The 17,927-nt window shown below is 43.8% G+C and overlaps 1 protein-coding gene across 16 annotated transcripts in view; it reads right to left on the bottom strand.

Annotated features, from left to right (window-relative positions):
• PCDH15 (protocadherin related 15) overlaps nt 1-17,927 on the bottom strand; it is a 771,473-nt gene that overhangs the window by 120,492 nt on the left and 633,054 nt on the right. For all 16 annotated transcript variants that reach the window (XM_045024749.1, XM_045024750.1, XM_045024752.1 and 13 more), the window contains one exon: nt 15,217-15,357. In XM_045024749.1, coding sequence (XP_044880684.1) covers nt 15,217-15,357 — 141 coding nt within the window. The remainder of the gene's footprint in view (nt 1-15,216; nt 15,358-17,927) is intronic.

The raw sequence follows: 17,927 nt of genomic DNA, 5'->3' as shown, positions 1-17,927 counted from the left end.
GGGTGGGGGACAGGAGCAGGAGGAGGAGGAGGAGGAGCGGGGGGTGAAGGAAACCAAGAGTGAAGCTACTGGGATGGGGGAAGACACCCCAGAGTCCCAGGAGGCATGCAGCCAGGAGCTCTTCTCAAGCCAGGAGGAAGGTAGCCAATCGCAGCAGCCAGCACTTGGTGAAGGACAAGCAGAGGAGCGGGTTACCGGTAAGCGGCTTTTATTTTCAGGGTGGAAATGTTTTGGGAGAGGAGGGGGGGTTAAGGCCACATGCATGCATGCCTAGATGTGGAATAGCCCATTGATGTGGTCTATCACGTCGCGGTAATCGGCTGCAGTAATCTCCTCAAAAGTTTCAGCCAGAGCGTGGGCAATGTGCCTGCGCAGGTTTATAGGGAGAGCCACTGTGGTCCTTGTCCCAGTCAGGCTAACGCGTCCGCGCCACTGTGCCGCGAGGGGTGGGGGGACCATTGCTGCACACAGGCAAGCTGCATAGGGGCCAGGGTGGAATCCGCATTGCTGTAGAAGACCTTCCCACTCTTCCCTGGTGACCCGCAGCAGCGAGATATCTTCCAGGATTAACTCCTGTGGAAAATGTTGGGAGACTGTTCAGTGCAGATCCCCCCTGTAGCTGTTTGCTGTCCCCAACGCACAGAAACCCCTGCACAGCCCTGAAGCAATCAGTCCCCCTTACTCACCATTTCGTGGCTCCTGTTGGGTTATGTGCGCTCTGTTTGGGTAGGGAAAAGTATGCTAAAGTGAAGACTGTAAACTCCTTCAGTGTGTGGGAATTACTGTCTGGATGAGATAATGAACAATGCTACCCCTGTTAACTGTTGCCATTTTTGCCTTTCCAAAAGCGACCTTGACTGCTGGACTGCCCGTCTCCACCACTGCACAAAGACTACAAAATCTCAGGAAGAAGCCGCGAAAAACCAAGGAAGACATGCTGAAAACAGTTATTGATCACTCTGCTAGAGAGATTAAAAACCTGCAGGACTGGAGAGAAAGGGAAAGCAGGATCCGCCAGAGAAACGCAGTGGCCAGGAGGAAAAGAACAAAGCAGCTGCTAAGCATCCTGGTGCGCCAAGCGGACTCTATCCAGTCACTTGTAGCCATGCAGGCAGAGCACTACCGTGCTACTCCCCCGCCCCCCCGTCCCAAAGCTTTTTTCCTTGTGCCCCAATGTCAGCTCAAAACCCCCTTCCCCAGCATCCAGGTTCTTACCACCACCAGCTGCCTCCAACACCTGTATGTTCACCAACTAGCCCTTAGAACTACGACCCTTACCCTCTGCACTCAACCCCCATCACCATGCAGTACATGCACCCTGAAGTGCAGCAGTCATTGCACAGCACTCCAGACAGGACATATGCAAACTTGTGACTGTACAGTTCACCAAACCAACCCCCTGCCCTTTTAGGTTCCTGAAATGTTGTGTGTCTGTCAAGAAAGTTTTTTTATTTTCAATAAAAGAATTCTTGGCTTTGAAAACAGTCTTTATTATTGCAGATAGTGAAAGATACCTTAGCCCAGTAAAGAAACAGACACTGCAAATCATTTTAGGGATAATAGAATCCTAACAGTGTAACCACTGCACTTCACTCCCATGCAAGGCAGCAAACATTACTGTTGGCTTTCAGCCTCAAATTCTTCCCTCAAGGCATCCCTAATCCTTGTTGCCCTGTGCTGGGCCTCTCTAGTAGCCCTGCTCTCTGGCTGTGCAAATTCAGCCTCCAGGACTTGAACCTCAGAGGTCCATCCCTGACTGAATGTTTCACCCTTCCCTTCACAAATATTATGGAGGGTACAGCATGCAGATATAACCGCGGGGATGCTGCTTTCCCCCAAGTCTAGCTTCCCATACAGAGATCTCCAGCGAGCTTTTAAACGGCCAAAAGCACACTCCACAGTCATTCGGCACCGGCTCAGCCTCTAGTTGAACCGGTCCTTGCTCCTGTCAAGCTTCCCTGTATAGGGTTTCATGAACCAAGGCAGTAACGGGTAAGCGGGGTCTCCAAGGATCACAATGGGCATTTCGATGTCCCCTACTGTGATCTTCCTGTCTGGGAAAAAAGTCCCTGCCTGCATCTTCCTGAACAGGCCACTGTTCCGAAAGATGCGTGCATCATGCACCTTTCCAGGCCAGCCTGTGTAAATGTCAATGAAACGCCCACGGTGATCCACAAGAGCCTGAAGAACCATAGAGAAATACCCCTTCTGATTAACATACTCGGATGCTAGGTGAGGGGGGTGCCAGAATAGGAATATGCGTCCCATCTATCACCCCTCCACAGTTAGGGAAACCCATTTGTGCAAAGCCATCCACAATGTCCTGCACGTTCCCCAGAGTCACGGTTCTTCTTAGCAGGATGCGATTAATGGCCCTGCAAACTTGGATCAACACGATTCCAACGGTCGACTTTCCCACTCCAAACTGGTTCCCAACCGACTGGTAGCTGTCTGGAGTTGCCAGCTTCCAGATTGCAATAGCCACCCACTTTTCCACCATCAGGGCAGCTCTCAATCTTGTGTCCTTGTGCCGCAGGGTGAGGGCGAGCTCAGCACACAGTCCCATGAAAGTGGCTTTTCTCATGCGAAAGTTCTGCAGCCACTGCTCGTCATCCCAGACTTCCATGACGATGTGATCCCACCACTCAGTGCTTGTTTCCCGAGCCCAAAAGCGGCGTTCCACAGTGCTGAGCATTTCCGTGAATGCCACAAGCAATGTAGTGTCACACACGGCAGGCGACTCGATATCATCGTCGGACTCCTAACTGTCACTTTGGAGCTGAAGGAAGAGCTCAACTGCCAAACATGTTGTGCTAGCGACACTCATCAGCACAGTCCTTAGCAGCTCGGGCTCCATTTCCCACAGAAATCGCGATTCACAGAGAGAGAGTAAAACACAGCAAGAGACTCAGAATGGCGCCAAACGTGGCCGGAAAAACTGTGACTGCTGGGATGTGAAGCGATGCACCACAGGGCGTTGGGACAGGAAGCGGAATGACCTGCACCCTTCCGTCCCCTTCCCACAACCCATGGCGCCAAAATGGGACGAGGTGCTCTGTGGGATAGCTGCCCACAATGCACCTCTCAATACAGCGCTGCAAATGCTGCAAGTGTGGCCACACACCAGCGCTGTCCCTACACAGCTGCACGACCAGCGCTGTAACTCCCAGCGCTGCAACTTTCAAGTGTAGCCAAGCCCTATTAGACTTATTACTTGTGCCTTAAGTTAAAGTATTGTTGCATGGCCATGCTAATATTCAAAGTTAATGGCACCTAAAATTTCCTATATATATATATATATATATATATATATATATATATATATATATATATATATATATATATATATATAGGTTTAGCAATTTAAATAGACTGTGTGATACCTTCACTGTTGTGTTATATTTTATTGAGATTCAATAAGATATTATATGATGAAATGATTCATCACAGATTGAATCCATTGTGCTTAATCAATCTGCTTCAATATTTCTCCCATCTGGGGGTTCATTTTTTCAATAAGCAGAAGTAGAAAAAAAAATCATGCCCTATTCTAGCTGTGTTAATCATTTCCCAGATGGATGGACATTGTAGTGTTTAATTACTTTTCACTGTATGCCAGCCCTGTTTTGTCTGCATGACCCTTTGAAAATGCTGTGTTACAAATTGAAGCTTAGTTCAGCAGCCTTAAAAAAGTTATTACCCTATTTAGCCCACTGCTGCAAACTTCAAGTTTAACTTTCACTCTGTGGCTTTTTAATAAGAGGCTGATATATCTGCACTGCCCTACTACATCTTGAAGAACAGAGCTTTTTTAGGTCAGAACCAAAGATCATGCAAGTGCAGAACTTGAATTTCAGTTCACCAAAGGATTAGTTAAACATCACATTTTGTATTTGCAAACTATTCTTCTACATTATCCACAGCCAAAGAACAATCATGTTAGCAGGAGAAACAACATTATTAAATATATTAAACTATAAAAGCTTGAAAAAAAAATCACACAGTTCCTTAATATAAGGGGGGGAAAAAACTCAAGTGACTTTAAGGAACTCAGAGCTCTTGTCTCTGTAGCCACCTGCCTCCTCCTTTAGTTCCACCAAGGAAGAACCAATCACTTGGCTTCATTGCCACCCCCAATGGCATGTATTTTCTTCTACTGTCAATATAATTTGATAAAGTTTAAAATGTATATACAAAATTGTTAAAAAAATCTGTACCTATAGGATGATTATTTAAGGAAGAGGAGGCTTCCGTGATAATAAATATGTGCTTCACTTTCAAATTCTCCCCGCCCCCAAGGTTAAGTTGGATAGTTTTTAAAAGCTTTGTTGAAATTATTTCAACTGCTTCTTTAAGTTCAATCACCTGTACAATGTCTGAGGTTCCATGTAATTAGTTAGTTCTATGGCATATTCCAGAAAATTTATTCCTATCCACTTGAACTTTTTATGAACTTTTCATTGTCTTAGCAAAGATATTAGATTGTTTACAGCAGATACATTTGCGAAGTAGCTGTTTCCATAAATCCGGTACAGCAAAACATATTTTGCATGAATAGATTTATTGCTGCCTTTCGGAGTATTTTGTAAGAAAGTGTGCAAATATTTTTTTACTATTTTAAAAATATTTTATAAAATCTTAATTGATTGAAGTTCCAAAATTAGTACAGAATGATTTTAACAGTAGGCAGTGAACTAGCATAGAACTAAATTCAAGGTGAACTCTCTAATATTGCCAATAATTGTGTTTTCATTAAAATAATGAGTAATAATGGGAAGACTCACACAACAAGGTATTAAACCATATGCACAAGGATAGCAGAATCTGCCCACAGTCAGTCATGTGCTGTGTACTATAATGATTCAGAAGTAAGCAGCTTTACTCCTACTGCACATACTACCTGCATCTGGGATCACAACACAACACAACACCCAGGGGGGAAGCCAGCAGCCGGGGGGGGGGGGGGAAGTACTACTCCTGCACAAGTCTGTGGGAAAGGGGAAGAGCTTTGGCTCTACTTCCCACCAGTGTGCCAGCCAAAGAAGCTGTGCTGGTGAAGGGGGGCGGAGGAAGCTACACCAAGAAAAGGGCTGGTACCATTTACTTCTCTCTAAAGCAAGGAAAAAGCAGGGATTGAATTTTACTGAGTCTCAATTTGGCTGCTGCTGTGCTCCTAGGGCAGTGGAACAACAAGCTGTCCCACACACAGGTTAGACTGTTAGGTACCAATCTAGCCAAAGTGATAAATGAGTGGCTAAATGAAGTGATTTTCTGCTACTTGGCTTGTTTTGTAGACCTCACCGAACAACTAAAAATCAGGCCAGGCCTCAAATCAGCATATACTGTACTGGAGCTTACTGCATGCAAAGGTTTATAACATAATACAGACTGTTATCTCCCTATATGAAAATGCTTTGAAATACACAAACTTTGGAATGGGGAAAAAGATCTATGTTATAGGCTTCAAATAAATCTTCTATTCTTGTTTCTCCCTCAGAAAGGCTCCTCTCTGCAACAATTCTACATTCAAGGACTGACATGGCTTCTTCCAGAATCAGTCACTACTGCTCCTAGCATAAGCCAGAGAGTGTGCTAGAGATTGATACAACATGTATTAGTGCTCAGAAGTGAAGGACTGAGCCTGGGTGACCACTATTTACTAGTTATTTTTGTTGAATTCTATGTATCTTCTGTTTTAGTATCCATAAAGCTAATCTTCTGGTACACACTGTATCAATTAATATTTGTAAAGGCTTTCCTAGGGCTATACACTGGCAGAAATTAGTTTAGCTTTTGATATATTGTAATTTTCATATGTTTCATGACATTGCTAAATGTAGAATCATTCATTTCTGTAGATCTAACCTGCAACGGCCCTAGCATAGAATGCAGTTTGATTCAAATGTGTATTACATAAATTCCAAGTTGATCTGAGTGCAATAAAATCAGGTTAAAGGTGTTTTATACATTAGGGATTTCTTATACTAAATTATTACACACACATTGGAATACAACTCAGTTTAAATAAAAAACAGTTTTGCCTCTTTTTGTAGGGTTCCTTGAACTCTATGCTGAACCTATGCCCTTTCCACCCACCTCCAGGTTTTGGTGTTTTGGGGGGGAGGTGTGTGTCTGTGGGGGGGGGGGGGGGAGTATAAATAATCAAGCATTTTTTTTTAAAAAGTGCAACAGCATTATAACCTGCAGTGAGTGGTACCAAAAGCCTCAGACCCAAGTGTCATAAATTACTTACTGATTGTAGTATTTTAGGGGCCCTCGTGCAACATCACAGCAACTTTCCTGCATAAGACACGGGTAACAGTACATGAGTTTCAGAGTGGTAGCTGTGTTAGTCTGTATCCATTACAATCTACATACCACACAGACTATGCTGACAGATTGTGCCACACACTCAAAGAAACTGAGGAAGCACCTGATCAACATCCTATACAGCAAACAGGGAAAGATCAAGAATGAGCTCTCAAAACTGGACACTCATTAAAAAAACAACCTTCCACACAAACTAGACAAGCCATTTACAACACACACTTTGCTTCTCTACAAAGGAGAAAGGACACTAAACTATCTAAACTACTACATGCCACAAGAGGCCACAACAGTGGTTCCCTTAACCCACCCAACAATATTGTTAGTCTATCCCAGGGGTCAGCAACCTCTGTCACGCAGCTCGCCAGAGTAAGCACCCTGGCAGGCCGGGCTGTGTCAGCAGGTTCGGTGCACCACGGCTCCCACTGGCTGCGGTTCGCCATCCCAGGCCAATGGGGGTGGCAGGTAAACAAACTGGCCTGGTCCGCCAGGGTGCTTACCCCAGTGAGCCGCGTGCCAGAGGTTGCCGGCCCCTTGTCTATCCAGTTATACTCTTAGCCCAGCAGAATAATCTGTCCTATCTCGGGGCCTCTCCTTCTGCCCCTCCACCCCCATGAACATGATACAGTTCTGTGGTGACCTAGAATCCTACTTTTGACATCACCACCTCAACGAATATTTCCAACACACCTCCGAACAGCATACTAACCCACAGAAACCTTCCTATCAACACTACAAAAAGAAGGATTCTGCATGGACTCCTCCTGAAGGTCGAAACAACAGATTGGACTTCTACATAGAGGGCTTCCGCCGACATGCACAGGCTGAAATTGTGGAAAAGCAGCATCACTTGCCCCATAACCTCAGCCGTGCAGAACACAACGCCATCCACAGCCTCAGGAACAATTCTGACATCATAATAAAAAAGGCTGACAAAGGAGGTGCTGTCGTCATCATGAATAGGTTGGAATATGAACAAGAGGCTGCTAGGCAGCTAACACCACATTCTACAGGCCTTTGCCCTCTGATCCCACTGAGGGTTACCAAAAGAAACTACACCATCCGATCAAGAAACTCCCTGAAAAAAACAAGAACAAATCTGTACAGACACACCCCTAGAATACCCTTGATCGGGGTTCTATCTGCTACCCAAGATTCATAAACCTGGAAATCCTGAATGCCCCATCATCTCAGGCGTTGGCACCTTAACAGCAGCATTGTCTGCCTATGTAGGCTCTCTCCTCAGGCCCTACGCTACCAGCACTCCTAGCTATCTTCAAGACACCACTGTCTTCTTGAGGAAACTACAATCCATTGGTGATCTTCCAGAAAACACCATCCTGGCCACTATGGATGTAGAAGCCATCTACACCAACATTCCACACAAAGATGGACTACAAGCCGTTAGGAACAGTATCCCCGATAATGTCACGTCAAACCTGCTGGCTGAACTTTGTGACTTTATCCTCACCCATAACTATTTCACATTTGAGGACAATGTTTACCTTCAAGTCAGTGGCACTGCTATGGGTATCTACATGGCACCATAGGATGCCAACATTTTTATGGCTGACTTAGAACAACACTTCCTCAGCTTTTGTCCCCTAATGCCCCTACTCTACTTACACTACATTGATGACATCTTCATCATCTGGACCCATGGAAAAGAAGCCCTGGAGGAATTCCACCATAATTTCAACAATTTCCATCCCACATCTACCTCAGCCTGGACCAGTCCACAAAAAGAGATCCACTTCCTGGACACTACAGTGCTAATAAGCGATGGTCACATAAACACCACCCTATACCAGAAACCTACTGACTGCTATACTTACCTACATGCCTCCAGCTCTTATCCAGCCCACATCACACAATCCATTATCTACAGCCAAGCTCTAAGATACAACTGCATTTGCTCCAATCCCTCAAACAGAGGCAAACACCTACGAGATCTCTATCAAGCATTCTTACAACTACAATACCCACCTGCTGAAGTGAAGAAAAAGAGTGATAGAGCCAGAAGATTACCCAAGAGTCACCTACTACAGGACAGGCCCAACAAAAAGTAACAGAACGCCACTAGCTATCACCTTGAGCTAAAACCTCTCCAGCGCATCATCAAGGATCTACAACCTATCCTGATGGACGATCCCTCACTCTCACAGATCTTGGGAGACAGGCCAGTCCTCTCTTACAGACTGCCCCCCAACCTGAAGCAAATACTCACCAGCAACCACACACCACACAATAAAAACACTAACCCAGGAATCTATCCTTGCAACAAAGCCCGTTGCCAACTCTGTCCACATATCTATTCAGGAGATACCATCATAGGACCTAATCACATCAGCCACACTATCAGAGGCTCATTCACCTGCACATCTACCAATGTGATATATGTCATCATGTGCCAGCAATGCCCCTCTGCCATGTACATTGGCCAAACTGGACAGTCTCTATGCAGAATTATAATCAAGAATTATAACATTCAAAAACCAGTCGGAGAACACTTCAACGTCCCTGGTCACTCAATTACAGACCTCAAAGTTGCAATACTCCAACAAAAAAAACTTCAAAAAACAGACTCCAATGAGAAACTTCAGAATTGGAATTAATTTGCAAACTGGACACCGTTAAATTAGGCTTGAATAAAGACAGAGTGGATGGGTCATTACACAAAGTAAAAACTATTTCTCCATGCTAATTTTTTCCCCTACTGTTACCCACATCTTGTCAACTGTTGGAAATGGGCCATCCTGATTATCACAAAAGTTTTTTTTCTCCTACTGATAATAGCCCTCTTCAATTGATTACTCTTTGTTATAGTTGGTATGGCAACACCCATTTTTTTCATGTTCTCTGTGTATATATATCTTCCTACTGTATTTTCCACTGCATGCATCCGATGAAGTGGGGTTTAGCTCATGAAAGCTTATCCTCAAATAAATTTGTTAGTCTCTAAGGTGCCACAAGTACATGAGTGTTATTTGCATCAATGTTAATTGTAAATAGAAACATGCTTGGTCTGATTAATCTTGGGCACAGTTTCTGGCATAAGAGCTGTAATATCGTTGATTGGACCACCTTCTGTTGGTGGGAAGGAGAGGCTTTCAAACTTGCACAGAGCTCTTTTCCAACTCTGGGAAACTTGCTCAAAGTGTCACTGCAAAATACAAGATTTGAACAAATTGTTTAGCATAAGTGACTAACACCTATTTCAAGGGACCATTCAAGGTGAAGTGGCCCATTAACACCCCTCCAGTCACAGGGAGAAAAGGAAGGGCAATGGGGAAAGCGTCTTGGGAGGGGGTTGTTAGTGGCAGGTCCGGCTTTAGGAAGTGCGGGGCCCAATTCAAACATTTTCGGCGGGGCCCCGGCAGGGATAACTTAAAAAAAAAAAAAAAGGTAAAAAAAAGCCTTTCATTTCTTAGCAACTGGTTCCCTATAAAAAGTTCTGATTTAAGGGATGTGCCACAGTATGTATTTTTTATACCAATAGGGTTACCGTACATCCATATTTTCCTCCCGGATGGCGATTTAAGAACCAAAAAGCCTGACATGTCCAGGAAAATACAGATGTATGTTAACCCTACCTAAAGTTCTTTTTTAAAAAGATGGGCCTGAACTAGAAATGATCTCCATTTTACATGTCTGGGTCCCTGCCACTCCCTGGGGATGTGCTAGGGTGACCAGAGGTCCCGATTTTATAGGGACAGTCCCGATTTTTGGGTCTTTTTCTTATATAGGATCCTATTATCCCCCACTCCCTGTCCTGATTTTTCACACTTGCTGTCTGGTCACCCTAGGGTGTGCACATGAGAGTCCCAGTTGCTCCTGGCCCCCCTCATTGAAGCAGGTGTGCAGGGTTACTGCCCTGGGAACTGCAGGGCCTCAGTGGACATGGGGCTGGCTGGACGCAGGGCAGGGCAGGGGCTGACTGGAGGTAGGGTCTGGCTGCAGGCAGGGCAACGGGTGCAGGATTGGTGTGGGCAGGACAGGGGGTGCGGCAGGGGCGGGCAGGAGACAGGCTAGCTGTGGGCAGGGAGTGCGGGGCTGGCTGGAGCCAGGGGCTGGTCAGGCAGGGCAGGGGGTGCGGGGCTGGTGCAGACAGGGGGTGCAGCAGGGGCTGGCTGTGGACAGGGGGTGCAGCCCACCCTGTACAGTGGGTGCCCTCTCCTCCTCCCTCCCCCACCAGGGTAGCAGCAGCAGCCCAGGCTTGGGGGCTATTTAAAGGGCCCAGGGCTCCCCTGCTTCTACCACCCCAGCCCTTTAAATAGCCGCCGAAGCTGCACCGCTTCCCCAAGGCTCCCTCGGCTATTTAAAGGGCTGGGGCAGTAGAAGCAGGGGAACCCCAGGCCCTTTAAATACCCTCCTGGGGAAGCCGGGCCACTCCGGTACAGCGTACCGGCTCTTGCCAGTACGCCGTACTGGGGCTTGGGCACAGGGCCCTCTTAGGGGCGGGGCCCGATTCAGGGGGAATTGGTTGAATTGGCCTAAAGCCGGCCCTGGTTAGTGGATTACAGTTTGTTTTAATAAGCCATAAAAACAGTGTCTCTATCCAATCCGTGATTTTTAGTGTCTAGCAAAGTTATAAATTTAATCTCCCAGACTCAAGTTTTGAAGGTGTTGTGCAGGTTTCCTTTGAGGATGAGGACTGATTGGTTAGATATAGAGTAATTGCTTTGTGAAAAGTGTTCACCCCCAGATGATGTGGTGTTTTTATCTTTTATCAGAGTGTATGATTATCTGGTTTCACCCACATAGTTGCTATTGGGCCATTTAGTGCACAGGATGAGGTGCACCACATGTAGTGATAGGCATGTGTAGGACCCATGGATCTTGAAACATGTGTTGTGGGGGTGGTGATCACTGTAGCAGAGGAGATGTGTCTGCTGGTTTTGCATCTGTTGTTCTGGCAGGGTCTGGTGCTGCTTTGAGTTGGTGTGTCCTGATCTGTAGGGAGCTTGCTTCTGATGATGAGCTTTGAGTTAGTTTCCCAGAACTGAAGACGTGCTCCTTATAAGCTCGAAAGCTTGTCTCTCTCACCAACAGAAGTCGGTCCAATAAAAGATATTACCTCACCCACCTTGTGTCAATTTATTCTTATTTACAAGGCTATTACTAAATAGTATAGCCTTTGTTATTTTCACCAGGCCTTTTTAAATGGTGATCCCTTATAGTCTGGCCCACGATTACAGCACTTTAGATAGGAAAAGATTTATACATTCTTCTACATTGAAATATGTTTAATGTCTGTAATTTCAATTTTATAATATGATTACAAAGTTTAACAAATTAACATTTGTGTTTTAAGTAAACACAAAACAATGTACAATCATTTCAGTAAGTTTGATCACATCTTGAGGATAACCTAACACGTGCCAACCTTTTTAAGGCCAGCACTTTTGTGTAGAGAATACTACCTGTCATGATTTTTCAGCTGAAGTGTCAATTTTGATCCCAAAAAGATGGAAGGTTAGAGTCCCCCTCTGCATTATGGCTAGCTGAAATCACTGCATCACTGGCTTACCTAGCTATAGGAAGATCTTCCTAGTATAGAGGCATGATAATGATTCCTATGTCGACATGCAGAGGGCATGGCTGGGGAAAAGGGAGATGCCCCATACCTCAGTGATTCTCACCTACCATAACAGCTCTTGGTGTTCTAAACTGTGCTAAGAGCAAGCCAGGTGCAGAGCAGCCACAGGATCAAGGAATCACAATGGATTTTTAAGGCCAGCAATAAGCCAAGAGGAAAGTCCAGAAATAAAAATCACAGAATAACTGTTATATTGGTATAACATAACCACATCCACAGCGGACCATGCCCTGGAGCCAAGGTTCACTTCAGACATGACAGCAGAACACATTACACAGGGAAACTTGCCTATTATGCGTAACCAGGGAACTGAAATAAATAAGTTCCTTCTGGTAAGTGGTCTTCTAACAAAGCAGTAGCACAACTGCTCTCAGTGAGCTGATTCCCTGTAGCCCCACACCTGGCATAGCTATTTACTTCAGCGCAAAATGGATGTAAACTGCTTTAATTTTGATTTAGTAGCATTGTACCTCCACTTTGCTTTCACTTTGTATCAAATGAAATGACTATGCAAGGTGTTGGCAATGGAGACTCAGGCCCAATATCTTTGGGGACACTTCAAATATACTTTGGATGATCTCTTAAGACAGGAAGCTGCCCAGTACGGGCATATTTCACACATTTTTCATTGAAGATATGTGTGAGGGCATAAATGTCTGTGCCACATTAAACTACAACGATTACTTGGTATGTTTGCCCCTTTAAATCACTTTGACGTGTTCAGAAAAATAGCATGAAAGAAAAGAGAACATCCCAAACATTTGCAAAGGTTTTTCTCAGCCGTAAAGAAAACCAAATCCTGTACATAGCACACATTCCCTGCCTCTTCGTAAAAGTGGAAAGTCCAGCAAACTATTCTATTGCTTTTGGCCATTAAGTTTAGTTAATTGTGGTGAAGTAAGCAGAATGTAACAAGTTAAACTACCATAAGCTTTAATCATTTAAATTTACCAGTTAACATGACTTTTCTTATGCAATTTTATTATTATGAGCATTTAGAAGTTCCTAGCAAAGTTCTTATTTTTCAGAACTATGTTTCTTAAAACCCTACCAAAATAAAAAGCGTACTGTGAAGGTGTTCTCAATCTGTGTACAGAATAAGTGCTATTAAAGAAAAAAAGAACCATGAAATTTGTTAACTGATTATTGGATGTTACTTACTAGTTATATTTAGCATTTCCAGTAGGAGACATTTAGTTTTGGATAGATTATGATTCATATTTTTGGAGTAAAAATAATGTTATTGGTGTTAAAATTGTTTTCCCTGATTGATATTAAAAAAATTGGCCCCACTTTGAAGTTTCACCTAGAGATAAGTTTACAAGTTGCATCAGAGAACTTTAGAACCCACCAATCTCCTCTGCAAACAAATATCAGCCCTGCAGAAATGGTGAGTTGTGTTTGGGTTGTATATTTTATTTGAAAAAAATATTCTTAAACTTTGCTTCAGTGAGGTTTTGATGGGTTTTATGTTTCAATTAAAGGGAGAAACTGTAATTATACTGTCAAGTATCAGAGGGGTAGCCGTGTTAGTCTGGTTCTGTAGAAGCAGCAAAGAATCCTGTGGCACCTTATAGACGTTTTGCAGCATGGACTTTCGTGGGTGAATACCCACTTCTTCGGATGCAAATAGTGGAAATTTCATGGGGCAGGTTATATAGGCAAGCAAGAAGCAAGCTAGAGATAACGAGGTTAGTTCAATCAGGGAGGATGAGGCCCTGATCTAGCAGTTGAGTGAAAACCAAGGGAGGAGAAACTGGTTCTGTAGTTGGCAAGCCATTCACAGTCTTTGTTTAATCCTGAGCTGATGGTGTCAAATTTGCAGATGAACTGGAGCTCAGCAGTTTCTCTTTGAAGTCTGGTCCTGAAGTTTTTTTGCTGTAGGATGGCCACCTTAAGATCTGCTATTGTGTGGCCAGGGAGGTTGAAGTGTTCTCCTACAGGTTTTTGTATATTGCCATTCCTAATATCTGATTTGTGTCCATTTATCCTTTTCCTTAGAGACTGTCCAGTTTGGCCGATGTACATAGCAGAGGGGCATTGCTGGCATATGATGGCATATATTACATTGGTGGACGTGCAGGTGAATGAACCGGTGATGGTGTGGCTGATCTGGTTAGGTCCTGTGATGGTGTCGCTGGTGTAGATATATGGTGTGGTGTGCAGTTACTGGTGAGAATATGCTTCAGGTTGGCAGGTTGTCTGTGGGCGAGGACTGGCCTGCCACCCAAGGCCTGTGAAACTGCACACCGCACCATAGTAACTCTAGCTCAGGAACCAATCCATGCAACAAACCTCAATGCCAACTCTGCCCACATATCTACACCAGCGACACCATCACAGGACCTAACCAGATCAGCCACACCATCACCGGTTCATTCACCTGCACGTCCACCAATGTAATATACGCCATCATATGCCAGCAATGCCCCTCTGCTATGTACATCGGCCAAACTGGACAGTCTCTAAGGAAAAGGATAAATGGACACAAATCAGATATTAGGAATGGCAATATACAAAAACCTGTAGGAGAACACTTCAACCTCCCTGGCCACACAATAGCAGATCTTAAGGTGGCCATCCTGCAGCAAAAAAACTTCAGGACCAGACTTCAAAGAGAAACTGCTGAGCTCCAGTTCATCTGCAAATTTGACACCATCAGCTCAGGATTAAACAAAGACTGTGAATGGCTTGCCAACTACAGAACCAGTTTCTCCTCCCTTGGTTTTCACTCAACTGCTAGAACAGGGCCTCATCCTCCCTGATTGAACTAACCTCGTTATCTCTAGCTTGCTTCTTGCTTGCCTATATAACCTGCCCCATGAAATTTCCACTACTTGCATCCGAAGAAGTGGGTATTCACCCACGAAAGCTCATGCTGCAAAACGTCTGTTAGTCTATAAGGTGCCACAGGATTCTTTGCTGCTTGTAATTATACTGAATATTAATTCAACTTTTGAAAGCCTGTTTTCCTGTGGATAATAGGAGTTACAAATGAATATCATGTATATAATTAGTAATTAGGCAGTATTATCTCTTCCATGGATCTCTTCCCTAGGAGCAGACACTACTAGGGAGGTTTTAATGCATATTTTATGATTTATTTGGTATCACTATCTACATAAGTAGTGAAAATAGAGCAACACAAAATTACGATATAACTGGCTAGAGTGAATGCTTATCAATACCCTGTAAGATAAAGTTACATAGTAACATTATTTATTCTCAAAAAGTATTTTTATTAAATTAAATATGTTTAGATTTTTGAAAATACATGAAATATAACTTACTTTTGGAAGGGACACGTAGATTGGATTGAACTACTTGTAGGGAGTCTGCTTGTACCCGAAGTTCATAGCTTTTCACACTTTCATAGTCAAGAGGCTTTTTAATGAAGATAACACCTGTTCTGTTATTAATGGCAAACACATCTGGAATCCAGAAAAAAACAAAACAAGTAACTGTCTAAAACCTGTAGATAATAATAGAATGTTTCCTCAAAATCTTTAAGATTAAGTTTTTTCCATTCTTGTAAAGACATTGTTCATTCTTGCCTCCTACTACAGGGGGTTGAGGGATTGAAGTCTTCACCACCCTAACGACTCCATAGTCCCTGTCCTCAGCCGCGTTCCTTATTATCATCATGAAAAGGGCCCAACTGCTGATGTGGGTACTGGAACTGGAACAACAAACTTCAGGGCAAGCTGCAAAAACTATCTGGATATATAGACTATTCCCACAGCTGGGAGAAGGTTAATGCCATTCTCCCCTAAATAACCCAATGTAATTTTGTTTGCAATTTTTAAGGTCAAGCATGGTGAGTACCTGAGAATGAGGTAAGTTTGAGACTAACATTTTACCTCTTTCTTTAAATATCAGACTTTAGCCATCATGATACATAGTAGTATGTAGGGCACTGTCATGACTGAAATTTACAGTATATTAAAACAAATCAGACTTCTCTGTACGTAGTTCAGTACCAGTACCACCAATTCAACCTACAGATCTGCTGATAGCAATCACTTACAGACTTGACATTAATAGTTGTCACTCTAGAAGGCCCAGGGCACAATATGGAAATAGAAAAGTTCTTGACGTGCATTTAAGTCAGCATGTAATTTTTGTTTGTAGATCATTGGCAAGTCAGAAGAAGAGGAGTGGATTCAGCTATCCCAAGGGAATGGTCCACAAGTAGCAGATTAGCTGCTGGGAAAAATAGGTGCTCAAGCAGTGCTCCTGCCAAAGAGCAGGATCAGGGCGCAGGGGCTTGCCCCACTCCGTCTGCCTGGCCTTCCTGCTGGGCAATGGACAAAGCCCCCATGAGCCGACCCACTTCTTGGCAGGAGTGCCAGGTGAGGGGAGGCCGGGGGAGGTGCAAGGTTCCACACCCCGACTCCATTTCCTCAGCAGGAACACCAGGGTGGGGGGAGGAGACGGGAGGGTAGGACTGCAGGCAGAAGTGGTGGGGAGGGGCCCGCACTTGCTCTGGCCCAGGGCCTCACAAATCCCTAATCCGCCTTGGTCCACAACAAGGAGTGAAGCTGTCAGCTGGCTAGTCTGAAACAAACTGACTCAAGTTATGGCAAATCTTTTTGCAAGCTTCTCTACTGCAATCAACTAACATAAGTCTAATATTTCCTTAAATGAAAATATATCCTGGTTGAGTTGATCAAGTGTGTGCATTTTTCAGCAGCGGGGTGCTTGGTGATGTGGCATGCTAGAGGCAGGGATATGTTATCCCTGGCAGAGAGGTTTTATCAGTGTGCAAGAAGAGGGCTGAACTGCACCAGGGACATGTAAATCTCCCATCATCACTTCCATTCTAACCACGATCATGACACGACTACAATACTACACTATATACACTTTCATCTCAGCCATGAGACAGGTCAGAAGCAATTCTATTTGAACACTATGCAGTTGACGTATTGCACCATTTTATTATCAGAGCTGGCCAGAAGACAGTTCTGAGGACCACTGCTCTATGTGGCAAACCTCAAGATCACCTGTCAGAAAATCTACTGTATGTGAATACTTGAGGGCCACTAACATTAAATCCCATTCAATGTCTTATATCTGCTCCCAGGAGATAAAGCAAAGTGTGAATCCACAACCAGGTCACCTGTGGCAGAATGACCAACAGTGAGACATATTGCAAGGAAAAATAGGGTACCAGAGAGCAGTTTAGAGAGACAAGGTAATATAAAGTTATTACCTCGCCCATTTTGTCTCTCTAATATCCTGTGATGGCTACAACTACACTGCGTACAGCAGGGACCAGTTTGGTAGACTGGCCATTTTCATGGACAACCAAAATACAGTAGTGTTGCAACTGGATTTTGTTGTAAATTTAGGATCATCAATGAACATACAGGTCTTTACACTATTCCTTCGTGTACCTTCTGTTCAGCCATAAGCCCATTCACCTGGAGGGATGATGCCTTGAAAATACTGCATGGAGATTTTTCAAGTGAGATTTCTTCATGAAGGGAGATATTGTGTGGCTCTATGATATTTTTCAAGTGTTCATGATATACGATATGATAATCAATAAAAATCACATGGCAGGGGTAGTGAGCATCCCAGTTATACAAAGAATAGATTTAGGTTGATTCCATTTAAAGCACAATCAAAAGCACATTATATATATTTTTAATGACACAACTGAAGAATCTAATATTGACACGTATATAACACAATGTAGAACCAAACAACTTCCTACATTTTATCTAGAACACACTTACTCTTACTGAGCTATGAAAAATATCTCTTACATTTTAAGGAGCAAACCCTGCTTCCTTTTCAGCTGTAAAGGGCATCATATGCAGTTCTGCTGCATAGGCAGGGTGTAGCAGGTTTATGAAAGCAGAGTAATGGCAACAGGAGCTGCTACTTGGGCTAGGGTTGGGTGAGGCAGGGTTTAGCACTAGCTGTTTTATTTATACATACACCGCTTTCTGAAATTGTTTACTTTTAATGAATGTATCATACAGCATAATCT

The sequence above is a fragment of the Mauremys mutica genome, chromosome 7 (genome assembly GCF_020497125.1).
Source record: "Mauremys mutica isolate MM-2020 ecotype Southern chromosome 7, ASM2049712v1, whole genome shotgun sequence".
NCBI classification, from domain to species: Eukaryota; Metazoa; Chordata; order Testudines; family Geoemydidae; genus Mauremys; species Mauremys mutica.
This window is presented reverse-complemented; position numbering and strand designations above follow the sequence as displayed.